Genomic DNA, 23,691 nt, shown 5'->3' with positions numbered 1-23,691 from the left:
CAGCCCAAACCCCCCAAAAAATAAAAGATAGAAAAAAATTATTAAATAAAGTTGAAATTTTTTGAAAAATATTAAAATATTTTTATAAATTTTCCACGGTAGTGTCGGCCAACCAAATTAACTGAATTAGCATAATTGTAAAAGGTTTAGGACTAAATTGACAAAACAAAAATTTATGATTGAATTGACACAATTATAATATGCTTAAGACCTTTTTGATAATTCTCTCCCTTTTGGATGATAGGAGTATTAGTTGGATATCTTCCGGTTATCTTGACTACCAAACTTTAGTGGGCAATAAACGGACGGCCAGTTTTCAGAAGTGATGCATGCGCTCGTCGCTCGATTGCCGACGTTGACTACCAAACTCTAGTGGGCAATAAACGAACGGCGGGTTTTCATAAGTGAGACAGGTTTTGGGTTAAAACCACATTTGTTGTCTTTGTAATCTTAACATATTCTAGTATGATTAGACATTTCAGCCACCGTTTCATACCTCACTTGTAATTACAGGTTGATCTGAGACTTTTGTGATCATCGAACCTGAATTCTTTCCAATATTCAATGCCGAAACTCTATTCGATCCTTACATATTACGTGTAGACATCGAGCGTAAAGAGTTTTGTCCTTGGGCTAGTTTTTCATTTTATTTTGTCAATAGTTTTTTTTTTTTTTTTCATGTTTTGTCAACATAGCTTTTCCATCCATGACTTTTTCACTCATCAAGATTTTTAATGCACTTAAATGCAAAAGCTCAGGCAAGCCCGCATTTTGAAGAAACACAAAGGAATTTAGGGAAAATACAAATAGTATTCGAAGAAGTATTTTTTTAAAAACGCGTTAGGAAGTAACTTTGACTTTAATACCGGTTGGGGAAAAAAAAAACACTACACTTTATAAGGTACTTTTGGGCGGCCAGACCTAGCCGCCGGCTAGCCTTGTCCGAGGTTGCGCAACCCATGCGACACCTAAGGTTGGTCCGACCTCGAGCAACGGTCGCTTGGAATCGCGGGACTCGAGCGACCTCAAGCTAGGGTGGCCGACGCCGAACTAGCTTGTCGATAGCTAGATTTGGCATCATCGGCAGCCTAAAACCCTAGCTAGTGATATCACACGAGGTGTAGATATTTCCAAAATTATGAAAGTTGAGCGAGGGCGAAGTTGGAAAAAAAAAATTGAATTTGCATTCCGAAAATGCTCAAAGCTCAAAACACCTCTGGATTTGCCTTGGGCTAAGAAGGCCTTTAGAGGCTTTTTGAACTGCAATTATGTCTTCCCAAAACTCTCCATGATATTTGCATTTGCCCGATGGACTTTGACGCTCAAAGCCCCTGGAAACATTATTTTTGAAGGACATGTAAACCGTGCATACTCTTTATGTTTTTCCGTGACGATTGTCGATTCATCTCACTTGAATTTACAAAGTTTCAGCTATGCATGTATGTGGTTTTGATTTAACAACAATCGATAACAATTTATACGGATAAGATTAGAGAATGACCATTTCTTTTTTCACGTTATTATTAGGTCCAGCGCTAATTTGCAGCAGAGTTCTCTCACATGTCGACAGTGACAACGTAAATTACTCTTTGCCTCGACATGGAACCAAATAAAAATCCACGTTATTCTTAGTTTTGTACGTGGGATTTGTTTCTCTCGTCTTGTCAAGAGTTTGTTTTTCCCGTTAAAATTATATGATATGAAAAAAAAAACTACGAAAAGTAAAATAACTATACATGTCAATATGAAATTATGAGTGAAAAAAAAAAGGGTAAAAGTCACAAAAATCCTAAATTATGAACATTATGACACATTTACCTCAAAAATTTTCTTGTGACACCAAAAGTCCTAGACTTATATCCATGTGACACATACCAGTATGACACATTTATCGTAATTTTTTTCTTGTGCCACCAAAAATCATAAAATTTTATCCATACGACATATTTACCTCGAAATTTTGGATAACTTTGTCACACACCTAAAATTTTGAGGTTTTTTGTATCACAAAAAAATTATTTGGGATAAATGTGTCATAGTGAACATAATTTGAAGTTTTTGGTGTCATAAAAAAAATTGGAGTAAATATAACACAGTAGGCATAGTTTGGGATTTTTTATGTCACAAAAAAAATTTAGGGTAAATGTGTCACAGTGAGCATAATTTAGAGTTTTTGGTGGTTTTTTTTCAAAAAAAAAATGAAATTATGAAGAAATTGTGTAATTTTTTACGATTTAATATACTATATTAGAAAAATCAGGGTATACAAAATTAAAAAAAAAAAAAAAATAGAACCTGCATTTGAACTCTCTCTCTCTCTCTCTCTCTCTCTCTCTCTCTCTCTCTCTCAAAGTACAGACGTCTCTGGCTATAACGTCTCTCTCTACATCCTCTGACCTCTCTCCCTGCCTTACCTTTTTCCCCATTCCCAGAACCTTCTCTCTCTCTTCTCTCTCCTCTCTCTCTCTCATCTCATGGAAGTCTCGCCATGTCTCGTGACTGCAACTCCCTTTTCTATCTCATCATCCCCATAACACCCACTCTCCCTCCCTCCCTCTCATGACTCAACATCATCCGCATCAGCATCGACATGCGATCTCCGCACCACCACTCCCCTCGCAACGGCGACGCCACGCCGCCTCCCCACCACCACCACCACCGGCAGTACCAGTCCACGGTGTCCGTGCAGAAGCTCCGTCGGTTCAACTGGCTGATCCTGCTGCTGCGGCTCGCCGCCTTCTGCTTCGCCCTCGCCTCCTCCATCTTCACCGTCACCAACTCCCGCGGCCCTTCCTCCCCGCACTGGTACGACTTCGAGGCTCTCAGGTACTGTTCCCCCCCCCTCCTTTCCCCGCTCGCTTTTTCTCTCGCCTCCCTTTACCTTTTTTCCGGAACGGAAAGAAAGCAGCTTTTTGTCCGCGGAATTTTCTAAGAAAAATAGAAGGGGAAGGGGAGGTTTTTGAAAGCGAAAGTCCGCAAGCGCTCGCCATTTTCGCATCCGCTCGAGCTCGATCGATGATCGAGCACAGCGAAATCGAACCCCATCTCACCATGAATCTGCTGAAATTCGGGAATTTGGGGGGTTTTTTTCTTGTTTTGGCAGATACGTGTTCGCGGCGAACGCGATGGTGGCGCTGTACTCGCTGTCGGAGTCGGGAGCTTCGGTGTGGGAGATACTGAAGAACGCCACATTGTTCCCGGAAGCCTTCCAACTCTGGTTCGATTTTAGCCACGACCAGGTAAGGCTGCCTCTTTCTGATATTTTACGGAAATAAATACATCATTATTTATTATTATTATTTTTTTATTTTTTAAAATGAGAGCATTTTTTTTATCAATAATAATTTATATCTAAATATTTCTATTAAGGACGAATATATTTCTTAAAGACGATACAAAAATACCGCTTTCGAGAAAACATATTTCATATCATTTATTTTTCGCGAAATAATAATACCGGCGACTCGCAATCAACTATTCTTCGTCAAGTTCTCACTATAGAAGTGAAATTAGTCTAAAAAAAAATGTTGATAAACTAAGGTTATTATTGAATAGATCATTTTTGTGGATATTATCAAGTCCCACTGAGTGAGCGACACGAATGTTTCGAGTTTATTATTTCATATAATCAAACCCTTTCACGTGTCGACACTTGATGAGAAATGAAGAGGCTATATACTTCACGTCCCAATGGACCCAACGAAAGTCTTTGCTTTTACGTATAGGGATTGTCTGAAAGCTAAGTTGTTGCGACGAATTTTGTTGTTCGGGCCAATTGTTAGACAAATGAGATGGGGGTCGGACAGATACTATCTAGATGACAAAGGAACTTGGTTGGACATATATGACTATAGATTCGTAGGTTTTCTATTCGACGCATTAGGAACATGCATATTATGGACTTGATTTTTTTTTTATTTTAATTTTTAAGGTTTAGGAAATTGAAGGAATTTTATTTAGTACTAGTTAACACAAAACTTTGCATACCCATGTAAATGGATAACTTCAGAGATAGTAAATTTTAATTTATTGAATCTATTTAATAAGCGGTTATCTAAGTTAATTCGTCCGTTTAAGCGGTCCGACCATATCTTAAATTTCCCTCTCCCTCCCTATTTACGAAATTTCGAAGTTTTTTTGATTTTCTTGTCAATTTTCGATCCGAAAAATGCAATAAGCTGGAAATAAATAAAAAAAGAAATGATTATCCAAAATCATGGTTCTTGTTTTTTTGTTCTTTCTTCATGCGTTTTTGCAGGTGTTCGCGTACATACTGATGTCGGCGGTATCGGCTGGGACGGCACTGGCGAGGACGCTGAAGGGATCGGACACGTGTACGGTTTCTAGCGCCTTCTGCATCCAATCGGACATCGCCATCGCCCTTGGATTTGCGGCCTTCCTCTTCCTCGCCTTCTCCTCGCTCCTCTCCGGCTTCCGCGTCGTCTGTTTCCTCATCAACGGCTCTCGTTTTCCCCACTAGAGACTGCGAAAGGTGGTTGTGGGAGCGTGCGATTTTACCCTTTTGAGATTTTATTATTTTCTTTTGATTGATCGAGCTGCTGCTGCTGCTGCTGCTGCTGCTCCTCCTCCTCATCCTTTGCTGCAAAATATTTTTATGTTACATTATACATTTTTCGATATTACATTATAAATTGAGTAGATGAAATTTTATCATTTTTTTGTTGTCAAAGTGACATTTCATTTATAACCGCTAAAAAAAAAACAGAGTGAAACATTACAGTTTAACTGTTACAATTTTAAAATAAAATAAATTTCGAATCACAAGATAAATCATCAAGATAAAGATAGGGTCAAAAATTCAAAAAGCAAATTGATAATTTCTTCAAATCAACATTGGCTGTCGATCACCGAATTTATCTTCGGTAATGAGCAAACACCGATATCGTCATGACTTTGCCTTTGGAAAGTGTTCGCTTTGATTCGGCAATGAAATCCAAGGAAAATGAAAGCTCGAAAACATAGGCTAAGAAAACTCCTCAAAACGGAAGAAATAAGCTTTTAGATTAAATCGGAAGAAAAACGGCTCCACCAATGGGAGGAAAGCGAAAAAAAGAAAAAGAAAAATAAAGAACTAAATCAGTTAAACGAAGAGGGGATAAGAGTGAGAGATCTAGCTCAAACCCTTCTAGAGGAGAAGAAAGGAGACAACAAAGAGAGCAAGGTTTTGGGCGGCTAGGGTTTTGGGAGGGGGATTGAAATTTCGTGATCTGTGAATTAGTACAATTCTTATGCAATTCTTATGAAATTCCCATCCGCCTTTTTTAGATTCACATGATCATATCTTTCAAACTAAGCATATTTAATTAGCTTAGGCCTTTCATGGCTACCAAACTCAGTGTCTCTCCTCTGCTTCTGACCGTCCTAAAGTTCTTTGTCGAGAAAGAACTACTACATCCCAGACTGGTAAAATTCAATGGCTAGCTTAATTAAATTACAATCGGATTTTTTAAGGATCAACTTCGGTCATCTCTTTCCCAATTGAGGAACTCGAGAAACTAATGAAGTTATCGTCGAATCGCAGTAAATAGTTCGTGATTTTCGAAACAACTGGACCCAGAAATTGTGCCTGAACTTGTAATTCAACTCCGGAAATTCTATGTGGCATATGTAGCATGAATGAACATCAGACCCAACCCTCGACAATCACATTTGATTCCTAAAAGCTGTCCCCATCTTAGGTGTACTTCCCCAAACACCAACTTTACAGCGAAATAGAACCGACATGGTGCATAAAACACAGATTGGGTTCTCCAGAACCCGATTCCCCAAAAGAACACGCCTATCTGCTAAATAAGACGAGAAAGCTGTGTGATCATGCGCTGCCTGTCTCATGTACATCCAATCGTGTGTAGAGATTGCCTCGCAAGATTTTCGAGTACAGTTCATGTTGCATCAACACATTAATAATGAGCTGATTGCGGCGAGAAGTATGTGATTCGAAAGCCGTTTTTACCCTTCACATACACGACATTCACCTCATCGAACAATGACCCCATCAGTTCACTCACTAGAATCTTAATGGTGGAGAAGTTTTGGCAAGTTATGCCAGAATCTCGCATGAGACTGCTCGCTCACTGGATTCTTAGTGGTGTCGAAAGTTTTGGCAAGTTATACTCGAAATATCACACGGAACAAGCAAGTGGCACACACGAAGCACAAAGAGCCTTCTAACAACCGAGGGATTGAGTGCCATTTTCCATAATTGCTTCCTCTAGTACCTATCTAGATTGGCCAGTACTTTACAAGGGGGAAAGATGTTTGGATCACATCGCACCCCCTCCAGCACCCTCAATTGTCACCTTTCTTATGTTTTGATGCCACATGGATGCCTTTGGCATCTGAAGGGTTCACGCTTCAAAGCAAACCCTCCTCAAAGTGCCGACCCTTCCAAGAGACGCGCACTCATCTCTAGACTCTGCTTTTCTTTGCTTGATGCATATCATCACACATTTCGCACTAGGCCACGAATATGGAAAAGCTTTTCAAAAATGGTATCAACCATCGAAGACGATAGAACAAGCAGCCAATCATTATAAGAAACGTTCTTCACTCTAATGCCAGTACTGTGACAACAAACCTGTCCAATCATATCCTATTAAGCAACTGAAAAAGAGTACTCGGGATAAACTATGAAAGTCTAGAAATGTTTCAGTTGCCTTCATATTTTGGGTCAGCCATCACAAAATGGTACCCTATTACCAGGAGAAAGATGAAAATACCAAGAAAGTTGGCAAAAAAGCCGAGGTCCTGATCATCAATCATCTGCAATAGTCATGTCGAATAACACATTAGTTCCACATGGAAAAAGTTACTACCACAGGCCAAAACAAGGGACATCTTAACGAGAGTTAAAAAACTATATTCGTCCAAAACACACTATTCCATCTTGGTACTCAACTACAACACAACGTAATAGGGAGGGGAAAAAAGGAGAACCAAGAACATTAGTCCTCTGTCCCACCAAGATTACAATTTTCAAGGAACCAATTGAATCGCTTTTACTCAACCTGTGATTAACCTCTCTCAGATATCTGAGGTCAGTGTCCGTTTGGGGCGATGTTTGCTTTTGTTATCCTCTTATAAGTTCACACTGTGACTTTTCTTTAATGTGTAATATTTAATACCTTTGAAAATGGTCATATATTAACATGTAGATCTACATATACTCACAATTCCTTAAATTTAATTAATATTATTAAAATACTGGGGGGAAATAAAAAAAGTTACACTACTGTGAAAAGGATTATGAGTGCTAAATCCATAGAAGCCAATAGCTGACTGTGGCAAGTAATCTGCATTACACGCTACAAGTGCAAAAATACGACTTGGCATCCATTTAAACCTACTAGACTACTCAACATGAATCACATCACGAAAACCTGGACATGTATTGACTATTTGGGCCAAGAAAGATCAAATAACTCGTAATTTCTGAAACTATGAGATGCTAAGAGAAGAAACTGTCCAGCGCTCAACCTATAATCCTTCCCATAGCATCTAGTAGTGCGTAAACTGATGCAGGCTAATTATCTTCTCCATCATAAGGATAAAAAAATTAAGTTGAGATACCTTTCTTTCCTGATAACCAAAGCACAACATAACACTCTTTTCTTAATTCGTCCAAGCACTCATCAACATAAACAGGACCATCCACTACCAATTTACTCATTACAAAAATTTATAGTAAACAAAATCAATGTGAATATTTGCAAATATAACAGCTGCAAGACAATTTGGTATATTAAATAATTTGGTATATTAAATACAATTGAACTTCTGATTCACAATCCAAAAATCAATTCCTATATGGAGAGATTTCAGCTGTTTTCTACATATTGGATAAATCGATCCTCAAGTTGTTGAGTCAATGTCGAAGATACAGAACCATGTCGCTAATAATAGTTTGTTTCCTAGTACCTTATGCTCATTAATTAAAAATTACAGTATGTTGTGACTAAGCTTCGGTATCACTTAAAAGTTTTCATAGACTTAATAGTCAATTCGGTCATGTTATGAAAATTCACAAGATAAAAAAAGTAAAGATTAGTATGCAAAACAGTAGAGGATAGCACAAATAGTGACAACTAATATTTTCCCAACAAATCAGAAAACTCGTGTCACCATCATGACACACACACAGATTTTCATGTTAAACATGCAGATATACTTGTGACACATAGACCAAATTTCGTGTTATATAGAGATGGAATTTCTTTGAAAAGGGGGAACATTGAGATCGTCAAGTTTCTTTTCAGAGGTCAACATGTCATCATGTACATATCACCTGGAAGAGGTTCAAGGAATGCAAATTTTCCTTAATCAATTATTAACAGATTCGAATGAAAAGAGGAGGCTGAGTCAAGACATCTGTTCTTTCCTTCTGACTTTTCTGAACAAGCTTGGAATGGAACTATCTCGTTGTTGTGGCATCTAAAGAACAATTGGTAATTGGAGTTTTGAGTCTTCTTGGGTAATCCAGGAGCTACACCCAAGGAATTTCTTCAAGAAACTATTGTAATTAGCTTGAAGTTCTGCTCTTTACTTCTTGTGGAAATCTCAAAATCAAGTCCAAGAAGAGGTATGTACACGAGTAGAAAGAGTTGTTCAATGGGTGAAGTTTTCTGTCAAGACAAGATGCGAAGTCATTAATAATTCTAGTAGGAGATTTCATTTTGCTGGTCATAGAGAATTCTGCACTCTAATTCTAGTGGGAGTTTCAACCCTTGTTGTTTCATGTTAGCTAGCATTAGTATGCTAGATTCAAGTGGTTAGTTGAGTGCCAATGATCCTTGTTGATGATTGATTGTGGTAGTTGTCAGTGAATCAGTAGGGCTGGTTGGGGGTGTGTAGCTCTCCCAATTTCAAGGTTCTATTGTTGAAAAGGTAATATATGAACATGTTCTCAATTAAGGAAAGTTAAACCCGAGTATTTCTTTGCCTATATGTATGCATACTAACCACTGGCCGACCTGACAAACATGATACATGGAATTATGGAGATACTCCTTATCCCGTAAACCCTCAGTAAAGCTCCTAAAGTTTTCTTGTCAACAGCCGTTGAAGCTGTACTAAATAGTAGAAATTGAACAGCCTTAGAAAGGGAAATAAGGTTGAAACCATTACCAATGGAGCTGCGTCCCACATCTATCTTATACTTGGTCCAGAGTTGGCATAAATACTTCTTAAGGTTCTTAGTTTCTGGCCCATAATGAATGGACAGGGATATGTGAAAAAGCTAAAATTGTCCCAAAGAACTCCAATAATCAATCATCTTCTTCAGGAGGAAAATATAATTGGAATTTGATGTCAACACAATAAAAGCAGGGATAGCTCCAATTGACAGGAACAATAGATTGCAGGGGGCATCTTATCAGTAATGGGAGATTGTGTTGGCGTTGCAAAAGCCCTCGGAGTAAGAAAGACTATTCTGATGGATAAAGAAAAATGCTGGGAGAAGAACTGTAGTTAAAACAAACTCAACAGTAGTTTATATATGCATCCTCAGTCAAAGATAGTACAACAACTGCAAGAGTGAATCCTTTACACAAAGACTTTAAGAGCTCATTAGATTTCTTGTGTGCTAAATTTCTCGTAACAAGGAGGAATGCTGATGAAGTAGCCAACCGGGCTACTTCTCAAATTAAAGGAGAAATATCCAGCTCCTGCCAAGTCTAATACATTGAAATTGCTAATGCAAATCAACGTGCGCGTTTTACAATCACATGATACAACAGCTGCTCTAAAATATGCATCAACACGCACAAATCCTTACCCCCAGTGACTGTCCTGACTCCTTAAGACAGTTCACAATCCAAAACCTGCGTTACTAAGCTGACTTCTAACTTAGATGAATTGACTCAACTAACCGGCCTTCCGTCATCGGGCGCGCCCTCGCCAGCGCAAGCATGCTCAGGCCGCATCGTTGCATTCGAACGACATCAAATGCAGAAGAATCGTAAGACACCACAGATTCACACTCCAGAATTCTGATCCCTAATACCGCAAACTATCTAGAGAGATGCTATTTCCATCTTAACCTTTCCAGCATACACTATCCATGCATTGTACTATATTCCCGTCACGGTGTCATATTCAGGCGACAATCCTCCAGTGCTTCGAGAAACAGGACGTAGCCTCAGAGAATGAGACCTCAAACGAAGAATTAACCATGGAGCGATCTCTTTCTAGAGAGAGAGAGCGAGAGAGAGACAGTTACCTTGGTAGTCTCGATCAGATGAGGAATCGCCGACGGAAGAGAGGGGTCAGATCTCCGTCGGAGGTTGACGAATCGTTGCCCTGCGTTGCGATCGGGAGAAAGAGGATGGATCCGGATCTGTCCGAACGACCTTATATATATGTTCAAGGCGATGGGCCGGCCCAAGGACGAGTCATCACAGTCTTCACTTCTTAAAAAAAAGCCCATTTATAAAGACATGCAAATTAAATTCTAGGAAAATGCTTAGGCACGAATTAACACTAACCGAATTATATTTTTATTATCTACATAAATGTTTAGGCATCAATTATTATTGATATAAAAATATTATCATTATAAAATTACTTCAAGGGATCATTTTAGGAAAATGCTTTACAAATCATTCAATTCCGAAAACAAATATACCTAGAAATCGGTATTTCTGGATCGCTTTTGTAAATGCGAGCGTGAATTGCCAATAATAGCGACCCAGTTGCAAAGCCTCGAGTTCAGACTCGCTCGCTGTAATAGCAGGTGCATAACCCCTTTGGTGAAGAGGTTTTAGATTTCTTACATCTCGGAGGGGCTATGATCATCGGAGCTAGCATGTCTCAGATCAATTGGTTGTAAGCGAGCGTGAGTGATGACCGCTGTGCAGTCTTAGATTTAAAAAAATCTCATGGTGAATGTTGGATCTTCACGTAATACGTGGGAAGTTTTCCAAAATTGGAGACCATGAGTTAATGCAAGCTTAGGAGGCTTCTCGAAAAAAGCAACGCAATTCCACTGTGCATCTTTGGCATTCTCTCTTGCATTGCGTCCTACATTCGTCGTGTTTGGGTTTTGAACTCGCGCCGCGAATAATGGTTAGACATGATAAGCCTAGAATTTTTCTCTTGGTGGAAACAACTCGCAGAGAAAAGGGAAAACGACACAAATGGTCTGTGAATTTTGATTCGGTGTCCAATGTCGTCAATAAACTTTTAATTTATTTTAATGTGAGGCCTGAATTTTAGTCCAACATACAAAGTCGTGTGGCTAATGAACTTTTAAACATTTTCATATAATTTAAGGACTATATTAAATATTTATCAATAGTTCAATGACCATATTGAACAAATTAAAAATCTAAGGACGACAATGCATATTGGGCCAAAGTCTATAGATAATATTGTACAAATTGAAAATTCACGGACAACATTACATATTAAATCAAAGTTCAAAGATCATTTATACTATTATCGCAACAACGAAATTAATGTATGTGAAGTGCACGCGAATTTCCCGAAGTGTGGTGACTTGGCCCAAGCTTGAAAATGCCGGAGCCTGCAAAGGCTATATCATTCCATGCAATGAATTTTACACCATCAGAATGTACATGACACAACGTTTGCATCAAATGATGTTTGTGATGCCTAACCATTAGTTAATAGTTTCAATTTGATTATTCCATAATAGTTTTCTCTCGTAAACTATATAGTTAAATTAAATGTCAACTAGTAAAAATAATCAAAAAGAAATCTATCCAATATTAACAATTTAAATATACAAAGTGCGATGAACATACATCACGTTGCTGATCCCGTACATATTTAAAGAGCATGATAAAATGGAAAAATATTAAAGGGCGTAGTACAATTATTTGAAAAGAAAAAATCTGATTTTAAAACAAGACAGATTTATTCATAATCATGAAAACAGTACTTTCATGATTTGTTTTTTTATAAATTCTTCTACCTCGGCCTGTTGGAGCTGCGCGCAAAAACTAAAGGAAGAAATAGGAAAATTGAGAAAAGGGAAAGATGTGGCTGCTGGGATTCGAGCCCAGGTCTCCACGGCCACAACGTGGAATTCTCACCACTAAACTACAGCCACTTTATTGACCTTTCATTTGCATAATAATAAAATTATTCAATATCTAGTGACTTAATCCCTCATATAAATTTTGGTCATGATACTCCATGAAATTACTTTAGTAAATGTTTTCATCCATCTACAACATTTCATTTCATTCCGAACTTCGTTTCGGCTGAGCATTTATTTTTTTGTCAGAATGAACTGAAAGGAAAATTGTGCACGCTAGAATGCATTTACTTCGTAGCCTTATGGAAAATGCGCAATTGTTCTCCTAACATTGCCAATTCATGAGAAAGCCTTCTTTGTCACCCGGACTTATAATTTGCTAAAGGTAGATCATTCTCTTTGGGATGAATACTTTTCTCACATTCTTGATGCATTTTGCTTCCAACTAGGGAGTTATACTTGACCAATTCAATGCCATGAGTTTTATGAAAAAGGAAAGGAAAAGTGTAAATTATACGGAGTTTTAATGTGGCAATCCCAATTAATCTCTTTCGGATCCAATATCATGAGTTTCATTATCTTTTTTAAACTATAAGGTGAGTGTTGGGCATTATAAATTATGGGACACTGTTGCGTTTTCTTTAATTCTTTCTACCCGCTTTTTTTTTTTTGGAAATTTTTATTATTCCATTTCAATATTACAATGTCATTGATTACATATAAAATTCTCCTAAAATAACACATGTCATTGACCAACATGTTTCTTTTCTTCTCATGATTTTTTCAATATTCGAAAGGTATAGATTGACATAGAAACTATAATGAATGAGAACTTTATTGTCAAAGTGGTCTTAGCTCAGCCAGTAGAGAGCATGGCTTTTAATCATGTGGTCATCTTTGCTCAGTCGGTAGAGTGCATGGCTTTTAACCATGCGGTCATGGATTTAATTCACACAGAATGCATTTTTCCTAAAGATCTTTGCCTGCACTTTCTCTAATCATGCCTTACTTCTTGTCAAACCAACTCCTCTCTAAATTATGGAGGATGTTGGGTTGAGCAAAATAATCTAGCTAGCCAGTTCTAGGCGGTTCTTGGTTCCAAGGGTGAACCCACCCACCCGAACCACCTAGCCCTATATTGCTGGTCGAATTTGAAGTGGTTGTTATAACCAGGTTTGATCATATGAGAATCGATTAGGTGATGGTCAATTGTTATTTGGGCTAGCCTCTAAGAGTTTTATCACTCTTTCTCTTCGATTTCGACTCGACTTGTTTGTTGCGTTGACATGCTCTTTCAATGCCGCTTTTGATGTAATAAAGTTTGTCCTTTTGTTGTTTGCATCCTGTACAAAAGATAAGCCGCCACCAAGATTTTGAGTGGATCGTGACTATCGAAGAGGGAGGGACTCGTTCTTGCTTATGGGGTTGCTCTAGTAATTAGTGATGTTAGTGAGTATAGATCTTGTGATTGTGTAGAAAGGTTGTCAGAGATATTGATATGATCATAATCTTCCTTGATTGATCCTAATTAATTGTGATTCATTTTGTAATAGTTAGTTATCTTAGATAGCACTCTAGGACAACCTATACATAGGCTCTTTATCATCAGTTTTGATATAGAAAAATATATAGAAAATTACTTTTTGCTCCATTTGTAATATGGTATTAGAGCCACCGTTGTTTGAGGAAGCGGCAATATGGCGACATTATTATCACAGCAGTAGTGACATTATCACAGTAACTACTACTTCTATCCGGTTGATCTCTTAAGTTGCAGCGAACCCCAACAACAGCCATTGATTCCCGACGACCACCTCCAGTTAACGCTTGAATTATGCCCGTGGCATGTACTTCCTCGCTCACCATCGATGAGCGTCAGTACTCATTGAGACTAGCAAACCTCCCCCCCACCCCCCCGGCGCATCGATGCTCCAGCTCTCTCCACAAGCCCTACCAATATCCTTTGTTCGTTGTGAGACTTTAGCTGTGAGATCGAACCGCTGTCCCTTCGCTACTCTTCAATTTTCGTTGTTTATTTTAAAAAAAAAAAAATGCCCCCATCAAGATCGCTGCTCTTAAACTCGTGAAATTTCGTCATCAACAGACCTGGAAATCCACCACAAACGCCACCATGCTCCGCCACATTATAGGACCACTGACACCGTCCTTTGTAAGTCCCTGTTTCGAAGTCATCTGTTGATTTTAATCCACAGCCACCGCCATCAACAAGTTCGTCATTCGATGGCAAGTTCGACCAACTAAACGCCATTGCTGGAAGAGCTATCACGCGCCCTCATGCGTCGATGAAGTTCTCTACGAGTGAGATCGACTTGCTCGTGTATCTCATGTGACCGGCCAAAGTCCTCTGCCACGTGTCATCCATGTGTCCGCCATGTGTCCCACAGTTGCCACGTGCCATCCACGTTGTCGCCACGTGTACTTCTGTTAACTCACATTGACTTTCGTTGACCAGGCATTGACTACACCAGTTTGCTCACTGTTTCGATTAGTTCGACGCCTGTTAGACCGGTTCTTGCTGATTTCAGATCGATTCTTGAGGTATTTTGACGTCCTGAACCTATTTTTGGCACTATTTTCTTCATATCAGCTCTGGAAGTGTCAGTTTGCATTGAAATCAATATAGAAGTCTACTGGATTTATGCTATTTACTTGCCATGGATAAAGTAAAAGTGTCAGTACCTATTCAAACAATCTTGAATGGATCTAACTATATTTTATGGGCTCAAGAAATATCGAGTGTTCCAAGAGAAAGTAGGCTTTGGTATTATGTCACTGGAGATATTCACAAGCCTTCCCAGACTGTTGGTGAAGCCGATGATAAATTTGCTTAACGTTTGGAGGAGTAGGACCGCAAGAATCATCAGATACTCACGCGGACTCGAAATACTTCAATTCCATCTATCGGACTTCGGTTTGGTCGCCTAAATACAACCAAGGAAGCTTGGGATCTTCTTCCTAGTTGTTATTCCACATCGAACATTGCTCATCAATATCAACTACTATGAAATTTACATCATATGTGTCGGGGGATATGTCGATCTGTTAATGATTTTTTATCATCCATACATGCTATATGAGACCAGCTGGCTTTATCTGAACCGAAATGGAGTTCAAATAATGATGCTAATAAGTTTGTTGAATATCGCAACCATATGCGTGTTATGTAATTTTTTATGGCACTTAACGATGAGTTTGAACTGGTGCGAACTTCACTTATGCATCGAGATCCTTTATGGGTGTGTTTGGGAAGGACTTTTCCAAGGGGCTTTGGGTGTCTAAAGCTCCTTGGGCCAAAGTCTAGGTATTTGGGAAATGTTTTTCAAAACATCCTTGAGTGAAAATTAGCTTACAAAAGGCCGAAAGCCCAAGGCAGCTTCGAGACTACTTTGGCTTTTTAGCATTCTCGACATGCTGCCGAGAATGAATAGTGTTTTTTTTTTTTTTTTGGCTTTAATGTCCCCACATATTTGTTATAATTTCAAGTTCAGCCCTTAGATAGGAAAAAAAAAATCACGAAGCTTTGGATCATTTCACGATCTCTTTCCGGAGAACCCATCGCAGAGATGAAGCAATAGAAACCCTAGATCCGGATTCCCATTTCTTTCCTATTGTGTCATCACCTTCGACGATGGTGGCTCTGTAAACATCGGTCTCCATCCATTCCTTCTCCCGATCCATTGCGTTAGCCCTCACGACATCGCTTCGAGGTAATCGCACGGTGAGTTTGTCTTCTTTCATGTCTCCACCGCTTTCTTCCAATATTCGATGTAGATTCCTTCAATTTCCCGTCGCAATCGGTGAAATACTTCCCTTTAAGGTCTTTATTAGTTTCGTCTTTGACTAGAGTTGGCTGATTTTTTCGTTGTGTGTAGATAAAATTGGTCTCCATCTATGAGCACTCTCCTTGACCCTTTACGTGACATGTGAAACTATCCGGTTTTGTGGCATGATTGTGTTCCGTGGTAAAAGCCTTTGAAATATGTAATTGCACTAAATAACGGAGAAAAGTGATTTTTTGTGATTTTAGGGAATGGTTCAAACAAGGCTTTTGCTTTGGAGAAAAAAAAAAGAAAAAAAAATAAAGAGTCCGACTTTATTGGGTTGAATTGCGGGTTTGTAGCCATCTGGGTCTCTGGAATTCCAAAGCTCACCTCTCGCATGCTTGCTTCTCGAGCTTGAATCTCGTGTGCTCATGTCCTCTTTGCTCTGTCCGCAATCACAATGCAAATCTTTAGGAAGACAAGAGAGTTTACACTAATCTTATATCAGAAAATTAGGTTGGAAATTGAAGGAAACACTTTTTTTCTTCTATTAAGATCAAAATATGAAGAGTTCATTGATCAATTCCGGCATTATTCAAAGTCTTTTTCCCCTTCACGGATGCCCGGACAGCTAGTGTGTTACAATATGAGTTTTATTGGAGGCTTCAGACAGATTCGTGCACCAGCCTTAACATGGATGTATACTATGAAGGACTCAATCAAACTATTTATTAATTGAGATAACTTACCGAGTATTTAACCCTCTCAAAATCCAAACCAATCTATCCGTAGTTGGATAGTGCAAGAAGAATAAGGGAGGTGCCACTTGTGATGTCTGTTAATTATATGCCTTTAAATCTATGAAATAGATATAGATGATCAGGTTTTGGGAACCAACAACCGCCATCTTTCTTTCTATTCTTTCTAATAGTAGTTCTTTATTCTATTTTGGGAAAAAAAAAACCACTGAAAACCCTAAACTATGCTCATTATAACACATTTACCCTAAATTTTTTTGTAATACCAAAAACCCCAAACTACGCCCGCCGTGACATGTTTGCTCCAAACTTTTTTTGGTGACACCAAAAACTCCAAATTATGTCCAATGTGACACATTTACCCCAAATTATTTTTCTGTGACATAAAAAACCCCAAAATTTTAGGCGTGTCACAAAGTTATCCCAAATTTCGAGGTAAATATGTCACACGGATAAAAGTTTAGGGTTTTTGATGGCACAAGAAAAAAATTAGGGTAAATGTGTGATACTGGTACAAGTTTGGGATAAATGTATCACATATGTATAAGTCTAGGGTTTTTGGTGTCACAAGAAAAAGTTTGGGATAAATGTGTCACAATGTACATAGTTTAGGATTTTTGGTGGTTTTTACCCTTCAATTTTTTACCAATCTATTTCGTTGGGTGAATCTGTTTTGACTCTTCTATGCACTCTTTCCTGTTGTCGGGTTTCTGGTCATATATCTTCACTAGTCTAGTACTTGAAGCTGGTTTTGGATGAGTTAGTTCGTTCTTAAGTTTTGATATTATCTCTAAAAGAAGTAGAACAATGTCTTTTTGCTTCGTGCCCGAATGTTATATTTGATTATGAAGCACGTATTTTTTTCATTATATCTTTTTTTTTTGTATTCCCGGCTTTCATTTTCCAATTCCGTTTGTTTGGGTTCAAGTTGAAAGAAAATGAAGTATGCCCGTGTGTTTCTCTTTGTTGATTCTTTGAAACTACCTTTATCTATATATGTTCAACTTGTAGAAAAATTGATGAGCTCGGGAAGGATGTTGTAGATGCACTTTGTTTATTAAGGTAATGGTTCTAAGCGTTTTTTTTTTTTATCAAGGAAAATGATTGTGGACATGTTTATTGTCATTAACTCATAATCTTTGGCTGAACGTGCAGCTTGGTCCAAGGAACTCCCTTCCACCTGCTGTTATCCCACTCGCTTCTAAGTCGGAGCTCGTTCCTCGTTCCGTCGGAGAGGTCCGTGTTTATTTTTTTTCCCCCTATTTCATGAAGTCCACTTTCTTGAATATCCCTGTCTAATGCACATTGAAATCGACGCATTTGAGTATTGGTTTTTGTGCTCATTTTTCAAAGCACACTACTAGAAATGTTGATTATGGTCTCATTCCAATTAAATACCTATGCAAACATAAGTGATTGCTTAAGGACTTGAAGCATTGAACCTTGTGTTCTCTACTAGAAATGTTGATTATGCTCTCATTCCAATTAAAATGTTCGTCTTTATTTCACTGGAAGATGGCAAGTTAATCAAAGGAAAATGCATATTAGGGCCTAGAAGATGTAGAAACTTTTTGTAAGTTGTGCATTGAACAACTTGAAATAGACAATCGTCCCGCAAGCAACAAAAAGGATGGATAGACAATCATAATTAACAAGTTTGAGGAGCTGATGGGTAAAAAATATGACAAAAATCAAATGAAGGGTAAGTGGGATAATCTTAAGGAAGAATAGAAAAGATGATGGAAATTGCTTCTAAATGAAACATGACCGGGATGGGATGCAAGGAAGAAGACCATCGGTGCAAGTGATGAATGGTGAGAGAGGAAAATTAAGGGGTTTATCTCTTATTTTGTCACTTTTTTCCAAGTTCATCTTTTATGATACAACTCACAAAAATGTTCCATTATAATAGGAGGATTATAAGTTTAAGGCTTTTCGAACGAAAGGCATACATCCGGATCTTGAAGTTTTATTAGATAGAATGTTCGGGGGTATAGTTGCTACTGGAAATGTCACACGGAATCCTGCACAAGGTTTAATTAATAATGAAGATATTGAGGCCCACAAGCCGACGTGGGTGATGGTGCAGGATCTACTAATGATAATTTAGAGAGTAATACAGGTGAAGATATTATTCAACCAAGTCCAAGTAAGAGTCATAAAAGAGCAGCACAGAGGCAAGCTAGAGGAAAGAAAGGAAAAAAATTGTCTGGACTCGCTAAGTTAGCATCACAAATTGACAGACTTTGTTCACTTGTTGAAAGTAGGAGCAGTGTATTATCCCTTGCAAGAGAGTTTGATCCTTACAAGGAAATTATGCAAACATTAAAAGCCATATATGAGATTAAACAAGATCGAAAGTTATACTTTTTTGCACTTTCACACTTTGCTAAAAAGAAAGACAATCGGCGGATCTTCATGCACTTGAATGGAGATGAAGAAAAAGTCGAGTAGCTCAAGTTTGAGTTGAAAGAGCACAATAGTCGTCACTAGGATATTAACTACTTGTTTGAACTCTTTCATATGATATATTGTTGTAATGTGAGACCTATTTCTAGTTGGTATGATTTGCATTTTATTTGCACTATGTATGAACTCTATTCCTATTTATGTTCTAATGTGAGACCTATTTTCATTTGATATTCTTTTGATTGGGTGAAGCTTACATATATGATGGATGATTTTTATTTATGGATGATTTAGATTATTCATCTATTTTTTGACCGTAACTTTATATTTTCTTACTTTAACTTGTTATGAATGATTCTCCTGAAGGGGAAAATCATGACAATGAGGAAGAAGAATATTGGCAAATTGTGGGAGTCGCTCATGCCGTAGTGGCTTATCGGGCAATACACAGTTACAAAGAATCCTATATGACATCGTCATATACAGGAAATGAATGGTTGGAAGAGTTGATGGGCGAAGATGCTAATCCGATAAGATGCTATCAAATGTTTAGAATGGATAGGATCGTATTTAATAGTTTAATGCATGATTTAGTAACATGTTATGGTCTTTAAGGAACTAGGAATATTTATGTAATAGAAATGCTTGGAATATTTCTTCTCATTTTAGGACATAGTGATGGCAATAGGTTAGTACAAAAGCACTTTTAGCGCTCTAGGGAAACCATAAGCATGTACTTTAGCTTACTTTTAGATAAAGTATGTGCAATGGGAAAATATTTGATCCAACCATCCGATCAGCAATATACAATTACAAAGAACCTTATATGACATCGTCATATACAGAAAATGAATGGTTGGAAGAGTTGATGGGCGAATATACTAATCTAATAAGGTGCTATCAAATGTTTAGGATAGATAGGATCGTATTTAATAGTTTAATGTATGATTTAGTAACAGGTTATGGTCTTCAAGGAATTAGGAATATTTATGTAATAGAAATGCTTGGAATATTTCTTCTCATTTTAGGACATGGTGTGGGCAATAGGTTAGTACAAAAGCACTTTCGGCGCTCTGGGAAAACCATAAGCAGGTACTTTAGCTTAGTTTTAGATAAAGCACGTGCAATGGGAAAAGATTTGATCCAACCATCTGATCGGCAATTTAGGGAAGTTCCAGAGAAGATCAGGAATAATCAAAGATTTTATCCTTATTTGAAGGTACGTTTTGCTTATACAATATAAATGTAGTACTAAACATATATTTCAATTATCCAATAATATTTTCATTTTCATGTTAGGATTGTATTGGGGCTATTGATGGTACACATATTCCAAAGAGGGTATGTACGCACGATCAAATTCGTTTTATTGGTCGAAAAGGAACACCGACACAAAATGTATTGGCAGTATGTAATTTTAACATGGAATTTATTTATGTTTGGGCTGGTCGGGAAGGACAAGCTCATGATACTCATATCTTCTATGAAGCCATTGGGAGACGTGATATACAATTTTCTCCTCCTCCTCCAGGTTCGTGAATTAATGATTTTTGTAGAGTGGTACATATAAATGTGTCCGTGTTGATTGAATTTACATTATGTTTGTGTAGGTAAATTTAGTAGATGCTGGATATCCAAATCGAACAAGTTATTTGAGGCCATACAAAGAAGTTAGATATTATTTGCTAGAATTTCGACAAGATCCCACACCCACAGGTTGTCGGGAGGTATTCAACCGTGCTCATTCCTTGCTGCGATTAGAAATTGAGTGAGTCTTTGGTGTGTTAAAAAAGAAGTGGAAGATTTAAAGCAAATGCCAAGTTACCCGTTTGAAAAACAAGTGAAAATTGTGATAGTAGCAATAACTTTGCATAATTTTATATGGAGAAATGTCGTCAATAATACACATCTTACAAGAGCTGATTTGGATCTTAATTATGGATATTCAATAAACTTTAATGATGTAAATGAGGAGACTAGTGCTTCAAATGATAATTTATCTTATAGCATGGAACGTTTACATGATCGAATAGCCATGAGTTTAGTAAATAGTTAAGGATGCTTGTAATTTTCAATGATAACGTAAATCTTATATTGGTACATATGTGACTATGTTTATTACAATGAAAGTACTCTTTTTTAATTGTGAAATAAGTCCATTATGCTATAGTTTTTTATTTATAAATTTGTTGATACGTCTCTTTTATATTATTCTCAATGTAAACATATAAATGTGCAATCATTGTTTTCTTTTTCCAATTTTAAACAAATTAAAATACAAAAATCTAAATATGTCATATTAAATGACTTTCCAAATATATGTTTACCAAATGGCATTTTTCCAAACTATCTTCCCAAGGCACTTTTTAATTACAATTTACTAAACAATTTTTGCATTTCACTAAATTCCTTTAGACTAAAGGCATTTGCATTTTTTCAAAGACTTTCCCCAAAAGCCTTTCCAAATGCAACCTACCTCATCTTGAGGTAGTTGTATCGAAATTGTTGACTAAGGAGACTCGACTTGCTACTTTGAAGGCACAATGCGCAATTCCATCGGTCTCCACGCCTATAGATGCAGTACTTATTACTCCAGGTTCCTCATCATGGCGCAAGCCTTATTGCACTCATTGTAGCCGACTTGACCATCGTGCTTCCATTTTTTATCAGGTACAAGCTAAGCAACCTACGGGAGGAAACAACCGATCTCGTTTGGAGGTCCACATGCATGCCCACCTACTGCAGCTACTGCCATTGAGGATTCCTGTAAAAGTTCGATCATTACTCTATCGTTAGATGATCTTTGATCCACAGACTGTTTCATAATTCAAGAATTTGGTACTTCTAGTCATTCTACTCTGTCAATAACCCCAAGTACTCCTGATTCGTGGTTTTTTTTTTTTTTTTTTTGCTTGCTGTAATCACATGACATCCAACTTCAATTTATTTAAGTCAAAGTTATACAATTCACAAACCCCTATCCTTCATACGGCTGATAACTCTTAGATGATAGTTAGTCAAATAGGAAACATTTTGACGTCCAAATTTGTTATGAGTTATTATATAATTATTTACTATCATGTGTGGAAATGTCCGTCATATTACTATGTACCCTCATTATTGTTATAAATAAGAGAGCATGCTAACCTAGAGAATTAGACAATTCATTCATCCCATTCTCTTCTTTTCTTCTTTGTCAAACATGGTATCAGAGCCAACCCTAACCGCAGGCCCAACCTAAACCCTAACCCTAGCGAGCGCCATCCCCATCACCACTCACTCTCACTCTCTCTCTCTCTCTCTCTCTCTCTCAAATCTACTTTCTCGGCTTGCTTCTCTCTCCGTCGGCTATTTTCTTCTTCAAACAAGGATCAAGGATCATTCTCTTCTTCTAGATTTGATTAATTCTTTTATTCATGAAGGCTGTCCGGATTTGATTTGCATGTTCAGATCTGATTAGATCTAATCATATTTATGAAATGGTAGAGCTTGTGATCACTTTCTCCAATCTGATTTTCTAATTAATCCGGTGTGTGTAGATTAAGTATTCATCATTATGCCGAGTGATATAGAGACTCTAATAGATGCTCATATCGAATTCGGTGAGGATGGATCAGCCATAAATAGATCCTCGTGCACTCAAATGTGTTTCCCTTGGTTACTTACGAGTGTCAAAGGGTTATTGTTGCTATTCTCCTACCTTAGGAAGAATGCTCACCTCCCATCATGTCACCTTCATAGAGTCTCGGTCTTGCTTTTCTACAATCGGCTCTAGTTCATTTGATCCAGTCTCGCAATTGTCCGAGTCCACATCTTCCGAACTTGTTCTTGTCTATTCTCCGCCAACGGTCTCTCGTCCAGTTACACCGCCTCCAATGTCAATTCTCCCTCTAAGCCGGTTTCTCTCATGGAGGATCTTCCCGTCGAGCCACTCTATCCTGTGGCTGTTCCACTTATTGAGACTGCAACAACCGAGCAGCCTATTGCTCTTCGTAAGAGCTACCATGCCTACAAGGATCGCCCTCTTTATACACATTCCTACACGGGTTTATCAATGGGTTTGTCAGCTTTTGTGGCTAATATTGATGTTATTTCCCTACTTGCTTCAGTTTCCGTGGCTCTTTAGCATGTAGGTTAGCATGTGGCAATGGAGGAGAAAATGAGTGCCCTCCAATGCAATCAGACTTGGTCCTTGGTTGATCTTCCTCCTGGTGCTCGGGTTATTGGCTGTCGTTTGGTGTTTGCCATGAAGGTCAATCTTGATAATACTATTGCTCGTCTGAAAGCTCGGTTGGTTGCTAAGGGTTATGCTCAAACTCATGATCTTGATTGCTTTAAGATCTTCTCCCCGGTTACAAAAATGGACTCTATTCACCTTTTCTTATCCCTTGCAACCGTGCATTCTTGGTCTCTCCATTAGTTGGATATCAAGAATGCTTTCCTTCACGGTGATCTTGTTGAGAATGTGTATATGGAGCAACCTCCGGGGTTTGCTGCTCGGGGAGGGAAATTTTGTAAGCTTCATCGCTCTTTGTATGGTTTGAAGCAGTCATCGAGCATGTTTTGACAGATTCATTTCAGTGGTTTGAAGTTTTGGTTTGCTTCAATCTCAAAAGGATCATGTAGTGTTCTATCGTTGTACTACTACTGAGTGTATCTTTCTGGTTTTATGTGTGGATGACATTGTCTTGATGGGGGATGACGAGCAAGGTATTGCTGAGTT

At 38.0% G+C, this 23,691-nt stretch overlaps 2 protein-coding genes, 1 long non-coding RNA gene, 1 other non-coding gene and 1 pseudogene across 4 annotated transcripts; 3 read left to right on the top strand and 2 right to left on the bottom strand.

The window, feature by feature from the left end:
- The first annotated feature begins 2,411 nt into the window (after nt 1–2,411).
- Nucleotides 2,412–4,628, top strand: LOC115726144 (CASP-like protein 4C2). The gene is made up of 3 exons (XM_030655894.2): nt 2,412–2,826; nt 3,104–3,239; nt 4,259–4,628. Exons 1-3 carry the CDS (start codon nt 2,591–2,593, stop codon nt 4,478–4,480), a joined length of 594 nt encoding a protein of 197 aa, XP_030511754.1. The 5' UTR covers nt 2,412–2,590; the 3' UTR covers nt 4,481–4,628.
- A 1,923-nt stretch (nt 4,629–6,551) lies between these two features.
- LOC125316386 (dolichyl-diphosphooligosaccharide--protein glycosyltransferase subunit 4A) lies at nt 6,552–10,309 on the bottom strand. Its single transcript, XM_048284621.1, has 2 exons — nt 10,238–10,309; nt 6,552–6,783 (listed from the first exon to the last, which is right to left on the bottom strand). Exon 2 carries the CDS (start codon nt 6,781–6,783, stop codon nt 6,670–6,672), a length of 114 nt encoding a protein of 37 aa, XP_048140578.1. The 5' UTR covers nt 10,238–10,309; the 3' UTR covers nt 6,552–6,669.
- Nucleotides 10,310–12,019: 1,710 nt separating this feature from the next.
- On the bottom strand, nt 12,020–12,091 carry TRNAH-GUG. The gene has a single exon. It is a non-coding gene; the product is annotated as a tRNA-His (tRNA).
- Nucleotides 12,092–12,855: 764 nt separating this feature from the next.
- On the top strand, nt 12,856–22,821 carry LOC115729977. Its single transcript, XR_004014013.2, has 3 exons — nt 12,856–12,867; nt 13,741–13,742; nt 22,586–22,821. It is a non-coding gene; the product is annotated as an uncharacterized LOC115729977 (long non-coding RNA).
- On the top strand, nt 18,075–19,052 carry LOC125316229 (annotated as a pseudogene).
- Nucleotides 22,822–23,691: the final 870 nt, after the last annotated feature.

The sequence above is a fragment of the Rhodamnia argentea genome, chromosome 8, assembly GCF_020921035.1.
Source record: "Rhodamnia argentea isolate NSW1041297 chromosome 8, ASM2092103v1, whole genome shotgun sequence".
Lineage (NCBI taxonomy): Eukaryota > Viridiplantae > Streptophyta > Magnoliopsida > Myrtales > Myrtaceae > Rhodamnia > Rhodamnia argentea.
Note: the sequence above shows the minus strand (reverse complement) of the source record. Positions and strands in the feature narration are given on the sequence as shown.

Bases quoted from the DNA above. Each gene is read 5' to 3' on its own strand.
- LOC115726144 (XM_030655894.2), top strand. From the start codon at position 2,591: ATGCGATCTCCGCACCACCACTCCCCTCGCAACGGCGACGCCACGCCG. The intron at 2,827-3,103 runs GTACTGTTCCCC...TTGTTTTGGCAG, and splicing joins TACGACTTCGAGGCTCTCAG to ATACGTGTTCGCGGCGAACG. The intron at 3,240-4,258 runs GTAAGGCTGCCT...GCGTTTTTGCAG, and splicing joins TCGATTTTAGCCACGACCAG to GTGTTCGCGTACATACTGAT.
- LOC125316386 (XM_048284621.1), bottom strand. From the start codon at position 6,783: ATGATTGATGATCAGGACCTCGGCTTTTTTGCCAACTTTCTTGGTATT.